General features: G+C 40.1%; 1 gene segment (V, D, J or C); it reads left to right on the top strand.

The window, feature by feature from the left end:
• Nucleotides 1–2723: 2723 nt before the first annotated feature.
• LOC106000768 lies at nucleotides 2724–3212 on the top strand. The segment is given in 2 exon segments: nucleotides 2724–2782; nucleotides 2890–3212. Coding segments are annotated over 2 exon segments (378 nt in total).
• The last annotated feature ends 276 nt before the right edge of the window (nucleotides 3213–3488 follow it).

Raw genomic sequence — 3488 nt, forward strand, 5'->3', positions numbered from 1 at the left:
AACTGATACCCTCCCACACACAAACACTCGATTTCATGGCTCAATCTAGCAGAATCAAAGGCACAGACTCTTGTGAGGAAAAATCTCACTACAGTCCTCAATCACCTATAATAGGTTTTAGAATTTTTAAGGTGTAATTCATATAAGTGTAAAGCTTATGAAATGTGGTCTATTTTATGTCAATATTCTTTTAATCAATATGCTTTCAATGCAAATTCAAAGAGAAAGCAGACAAGAAAGACATTTAAAACTATACAGCTTCCTACAATAACAGCATGTGTATATTAAATACATTGGGTGACAAAGTGGAGAATATATTTATTTTGTCAAAGCTTCCTGACTCCTATACAAGTGTTCTACCACATGAGCCATTCCTCATTCATTTTTATTTTTCAAACAGGTAGCATACTAGTACCTTAATTGGGCTGGCAATGTACTTTCACATTCATATTTTGTATTCTCATAATATGGAAGAATGAGTTTGGATCTTTTCACAAATATTCACTGAAACTTAAAATCCAGGATGAACTTGGGTTAGGAGGGGTTCAAGATTTCTCTTTCCTCCATGATCATAAACCAGGCACCACTTTGAGCCCCAGAGATTGTAAATGGATATAAGTTGAGATCTAGATAGAACAATGACGTAAAAGAGAAATTTCTACTGCAGTCCTAATATCCTAATGAACAGAAGAGTCAATAAATGTTTACAAATATCACTAGGATTGCAAAGACACTCTAGAAGGCTCTTGAGAATGTATAAGGCCATTAAGATATTAGAAAAGAATCAGGTCTTGAGATAAGTTGTTCAAACACCCAGAGGCAAGGCTGGACAACAGTTAGACTACATTCACTGGATGAGATTCCTCAGTTCACATGGATTCCCCAGAGTTCTGATCCTTTCTTGAATAGAGTATCTGCATCCTCCCTGGGAGGAAATCAGAACACAGTACCTGGAGCTGTGCCACCCTGTCGTTAGTCTTGTTTCAACCCGATTCCAAATTCCAATGGCTGAAAGTCATTGGTCTGAAAATTAACAGACCTCATTTTCTAAGCTGCCAAATCTAGCAATCCCATTTAAATAATCAGAAGTTGCCATAGTGTCATCCTGAATGCCTAGCTTTCTCCAACTATTTCAATTACTTCCCAAACATATCTGTGCCTCCCTCTCACACCTAGACTAACGCAGAAACAAAGAGATATTTTAATGATTCACAATGATTCTCAACCTTCACAGCAGCTATCCTTTCTTTCCTCTGCTACATTAGGGTACTAGTTCTGATCTGCAGATATAGTAAGTAGAGGTGAGCTCTTCTCATCTCTGGGTAGTAGCAGAAATATGGGCACATGTGATGAGAAAGTGATGTAAGAGGATAAGGAACAGGAGCTTAATGGGATGGAGTTTGAAAGTGATTTACCTTGAATCTGATCTGGAATATTAAACTGGTACTGGAACTATGGAAGTCCTACAGCCCTTTTGAAAACATGAGACATTAACACAGTATGGCATTTGAGAAAATGAAGCATTAAAAATCCATAAGGAAGCTGGGCATTGGTAGTTTATGCCAGTAATCCTAGCTACTCATCAGTCTGGGATATGAGGATCACAATTTGAAGCCAACTGAGACAACAAAGTCAATGAAACACTTATTTCCAATTAACTACCTGAAAAACAGAAGTGCAGCTCTAGTTCAGAGTGGTAAAGCACTTAAGCCTTGGGCAGAAAAGCTTAGGGACAACGCCCAGGCCCTGAGTTCAAACACCACAGTGAAAAAAAAGTACATGGTCATTGTGACAAGTCACAAATAATGAAGTAACTTTGGTCTTTTTTGGTAGCAACAAGCTTTGGCTCCAGCCTTTGAGCCATCAAACCTCAGGACATGGCATACTTGAACAAGTACTATACTTGCTTTTAATAATTTTCTATCTTATGAAGTAAAGTAATGTAAATGAGGAAGAACTTGACTCAGTCTTGCATCTACGAAAGGAGAAGCCATGATTTTTTGGTTGTAGGGCTAGAACTCTAGGTCTCCGCGATGTCTTTCCACTCTTCAGCTCAAGGCTAGCGCTCTACCGCATGAGCCACGGGACCACTTCTGGGTTATTTTTGCTGGTTTATTGGAGATGACTCTCACAGACTTTCCTGTCTGGGCTGGCTTTGAACTATGATCCTCAGAGCAGTTAGGATTACAGGTGCTAGCCTGTAATCATATTTTATCTTATGTTTATATGTGCATTTTAGAATAGACTGAAGCATGAGGTCTTGGAAAATATAGCAGCTTTGTTTTCTGCACTGTCAGTCACATGTTGCAATGTCTAGAGAAATTAGAATAGTTTAAATGAAAACTCTATTTTCTCTTATATTCACAGGTATTTTGATATCCTGAGCTTGAAACTCTCATTTTTTTTTCCTTTATCCTCTCTTTCATGTCTTTACATAGAATTGAAATTAAGACACTCAAGTAAACCATGTCTTCACCCTGAAGGCACCAACAGACATATTCATAGGATAGAGGATTGATCATGACTTGTGATGTGTAGGTAAATCATATTCTCTGTTCTAAACTAAGATACTTGAGCACCATAGACTGGTGATGGTTTCCTGAAATGGGCTAATCTTGCAGTTGTTTCCATCTTTTTGCATATGCCAATATTACAGCCCACTGTCACAATGACTTCACATAGGCTGTTCACACCTTGTTCAGCAGTCAATCCCAGTCAGCAAACAGCATGCACATGAGGGCTCCTGCTCAGCTCCTGGGGCTCCTCCTGCTCTGGCTTCCAGGTAAGGAAGGATAGAATTTCTCTATCCCTTATGGCATGTGCTGACTGGGCTTAGGGAAGTCCTGTAGTAACATGAATAGATATTTGCTTTTATGTTTCAAATGCAAGGTGCCAGATGTGACATCCAGATGAACCAGTCTCCCTCCTCCCTGTCTGCATCTCCAGGAGACACTGTCACCATCTCCTGCAAATCTAGTCAGGGTATTAGCAATTATTTAAACTGGTATCAGCAGAAACCAGGGAAAGCTCCAAAGCCTCTGATCTATTACACTTCAAGGTTGGCCTCTGGAGTCCCATCCAGGTTCAGTGGCAGTAGATCTGGGACAGATTATTCTCTCACCATCAGCAGCCTTCAACCTGAAGATTTTGCCACTTATTACTGTCAGAAGTGTGATAGTATGCCACCCACAGAGATACAACCCATAACATAAACCTCCAAGGGAAGCAGAAGTGAGAGGCTGGGCTGCCCCAGCTGCACTTTCTGGTGCCTCTACCTATTGACAGTGCTTCTTACATGCAGCCTAGCTCTGACAACTATTGCAAGCTTTTCATTCAACTTTCTGCAAAGGCTCTTCTGTATCTCTGTCTCATTTCTCCTCCTCTGTCCCTTGAAGCACAGACATGGCCATGTCTCTTCTCAGATAAGGGCATCCTTTGTGATTCACATAGTAAAACATAATCTAGCCAAAATTCTCCAAGCAGGACTT

Source organism: Dipodomys ordii, unplaced genomic scaffold, assembly GCF_000151885.1.
Source record: "Dipodomys ordii isolate 6190 unplaced genomic scaffold, Dord_2.0 Scaffold237, whole genome shotgun sequence".
In the NCBI taxonomy this organism is placed as follows: Eukaryota; Metazoa; Chordata; class Mammalia; order Rodentia; family Heteromyidae; genus Dipodomys; species Dipodomys ordii.